The 3030-nt window shown below is 44.8% G+C and overlaps 1 protein-coding gene across 2 annotated transcripts in view; it reads left to right on the top strand.

The window, feature by feature from the left end:
• The first annotated feature begins 845 nt into the window (after nt 1-845).
• The window catches only part of UBE2L3 (ubiquitin-conjugating enzyme E2L 3), a 23230-nt gene continuing 21045 nt past the window's right edge, over nt 846-3030 (top strand). The window contains exon 1 of one of the 2 annotated variants that reach the window (XM_014547099.1): nt 846-974. In XM_014547099.1, the coding sequence (XP_014402585.1) occupies nt 846-974 (129 nt within the window). Of the gene's footprint in view, nt 975-1212; nt 1228-3030 lie in introns of those variants that run through there. The other variant, XM_014547100.1, reaches the window with a different exon arrangement.

The raw sequence follows: 3030 nt of genomic DNA, 5'->3' as shown, positions 1-3030 counted from the left end.
GAAAAACATCAATTGGCTGCCTCCTACATGCCCCCTACTGGGGATTGAGCCCACAGCCTGGGCAAGTGCCCTCACCAGTGACCTCTCTTTTTTTTTTTTTTAATATTTTATTGATTTTTTACAGAGAAGAAGGGAGAGGGATAGAGAGTTAGAAACACCGATGAGAGAGATCGATCAGCTGCCTCCTGCATGCCCCCCACTGGGGATGTGCCCGCAACCAAGGTACATGCCCTTGACCTGAATCGACCCCGGGCCCCTTCAGTCCGCAGGCCGATGCTCTATCCACTGAGCCAAACCGGCTCGGCTCCAGTGACCTCTTGATTCATGGGTCTAGGCTCAACTGCTGAGCCAAACAGGCGGGGCTGTCTTGTCAGATTTTGCTTGTACTTCTTACTAGCATAGTTTAGCAGAGAGATGAAATACTGTTTTGACAAGTCCTAGCCCAGAAGGTACATTTGCCATCAAAGTAGTCACTAATGTCAAAGCCAGTGCTCATGGCGCTGCTCTCTGTCTTTCTAAGAGGGGATGCTACCTGACTGTCATGGGGTGAGGGAGAGGTTGTATATAACTCAGAAGTTGAACAGCCTCTGAGCCCTTTCTGAGATGGTTTGTAAATGTCTGCTTCATACTAGTGTACCTGTTGTTAAGAAAAATCAGCACAACTAAACTTACAGAAGGATCCATCGCATGGTTTACACAAGCAGTCGCCATTCTCACTTGTCCTGTTGGAGGCTCTGTGTCATTGGCTCTAGTGTGGACGGACTTGAAGAGGTTGTGTCCCAGCCCTGGAGGAGCTCTCAGTCTGGTGAGGGGTGCTGGACTCGAGTGTATGACGTAGGTCAAGAATGCCAGGCACACCCATGGTCAGATGGAGACAAATACATTCCAGGAGTGAGGCTGCTGGCTGGAAGCTGACTGTATGGAGCTGGCATGAGAGCTTGCTCAGCTGGGGCTTGACCACACTTGTTCCAGAGGTGTGTAGGTAGTGCATTCCTTAAAACCTGTGCTGAGTGTCCTTTTCAGTCATGTCTTCTTAGAATTACTTCTTCTTTTTTTCTTTTTTTGTAACCCTCACCCGAGGATATTTTTTCCATTGATTTTTAGGGAGAGTAGAAGAGAGAGAGGGAAAGACAGAGAGAAACATGGATGTGAGCGAAACACATCAATTGGTTGCCTCCTGCACGAGCCCCAACCAGGACCTGAGCTGGGGAGAAGCCTGCAACCAAGGTACATGCCCTTGACTGAAATTGAACCTGGGACCCTTTGGTCTGCAGGCTGACGCTCTATCCACTGAGCCAAACCGGTTAGGGCTAGAATGACTTCTTGACAAGTGGCCCACTTCCCTGGAGTAGTGTGCTGTGGTCAGGTAACAGGGACCTGAGGTCAGATCTTGATTTATGCCTTGTACTCGTTTGTAACTTTTTAAAAAATATATATTTTTATTGGTTTCAGAGAGGGGGAGAGAGATAGAAACATAAGTGATGAGAGAGAATCATTGATCGGCTGCCTTCTGATCGCCCCACACTGGGGATTGAGCCCGCAACCCAGGCATGTGCCCTGACCGGGAATCGAACCCAAGACCTCCTGGTTCATAGGTCGATGCTCAACCACTGAGCCATGCTGGCTGGGCTCGTTTGTGTCTTCACCTTGAGCCTCAGAGTTCTGATTTCCCAAAAGGGATAATAAAATCTTCATAGAGTTATGAGAATAGCTAAGTGTTTTAGTTGTAATAATAAGTAAGTGTAAGATAGCTAACATCCTGCTGCCCCATGGAAGGGGTAATGTGTTGGTGTGGGCCCCCCTCCCTTTGCTGAGTATTAATTGAAATAAGAGAATTGTGTTTGGGGCTCTGAAGCCTTATGTTTAGATTTACAGTATTTAATTACATTGAAGTAATGATTTATTGTCATTGCCACTGGTTGTTTTGTGCAGTCTTGGAAAGTGCATTTCTGTCAAAATTAGTTACTTTTCTACTGTCTCATAAAAACAAGGAGTAGGTCTTGCATATTACTAAATCTCCTACCAATTGTGTAACTGGTATTTTGAGAGGGATCCTGTTCTTAGATTTAAGGCAGATTTGTGTTATTTTCTCTCAGACACCGGCTCCATCTGCCAGGTTTCATTTTGCCTGGCCAGGAGGAGCCTAGAAACGTTCCTTGCACAACATAAACATTTAATGATTAGTTGTGAAGGGCTAGTGTAAATACTGTATACATTCATGCTTTTGTCATTATAAATCCTGGAAAGTGCTATTCCAGAGCAAGCTAAGCCCTCCCAGGATCCTACTCCAAAAATAGGAGCCTCTACACTGCCTATTGCCAGTGTAAGTGTTCACCGCCCTGACTGCTTTGTGTAGCTGATATGATTATGAAGGGAATGATTTCTGGCTCTGGCTCTAGTCTGGCCCTGCCCTGTACAAGGTCTGTAACTTGGGCCTTGTCTTTATCATCTATAAAATGAAGCCAATATGTCTGATTTGCCTATCTCGGATGTTGTGAACTTTCAGTCATATCCTATGAGCTGTAAACATTGCAGGGTGTTGTTATAACCACTTCTTTTTACCCTTTCTCAGTGTCTTGCTGCTGCTTTTCATGTGGCTGCATTTGGTGCATGCTTCTTGCACCAAAGGCATGCACCTTCCCTAGCATCACTCCATTCTTGTTCTTTGTTAGGATTTTGAAGGTGATGACACTCTAAGCTGATGCCCTCCAGAGGCAATTGTGGTGATGTGCTGTTAGCAAGCCCCTGCCTTTTTGTTTGTTTATTTTAAAATTGGGATATAATCGATCAGGGCATTTCCGAAAGCTTTGTGCTAACACCTAAAAATTTACATCTAATTTAAGACCCCATGAGTTCTGGTCATAGACCGATTTTTTTGTTATTTTGTTAATCCTCACCCAAGGATATTTTCTTTTCCCATTGATTTTTAATATATATATATATTTTGTTGATTTCATAGATGAAGGGAGAGGGAAAGAGAGAAACATCAATGATGAGTATCCATTGAGCCAAACCAGCTAGGGCTCCCAT

The sequence above is a fragment of the Myotis brandtii genome, unplaced genomic scaffold (genome assembly GCF_000412655.1).
Source record: "Myotis brandtii unplaced genomic scaffold, ASM41265v1 scaffold463, whole genome shotgun sequence".
Classification (NCBI taxonomy): domain Eukaryota; kingdom Metazoa; phylum Chordata; class Mammalia; order Chiroptera; family Vespertilionidae; genus Myotis; species Myotis brandtii.
This window is presented reverse-complemented; position numbering and strand designations above follow the sequence as displayed.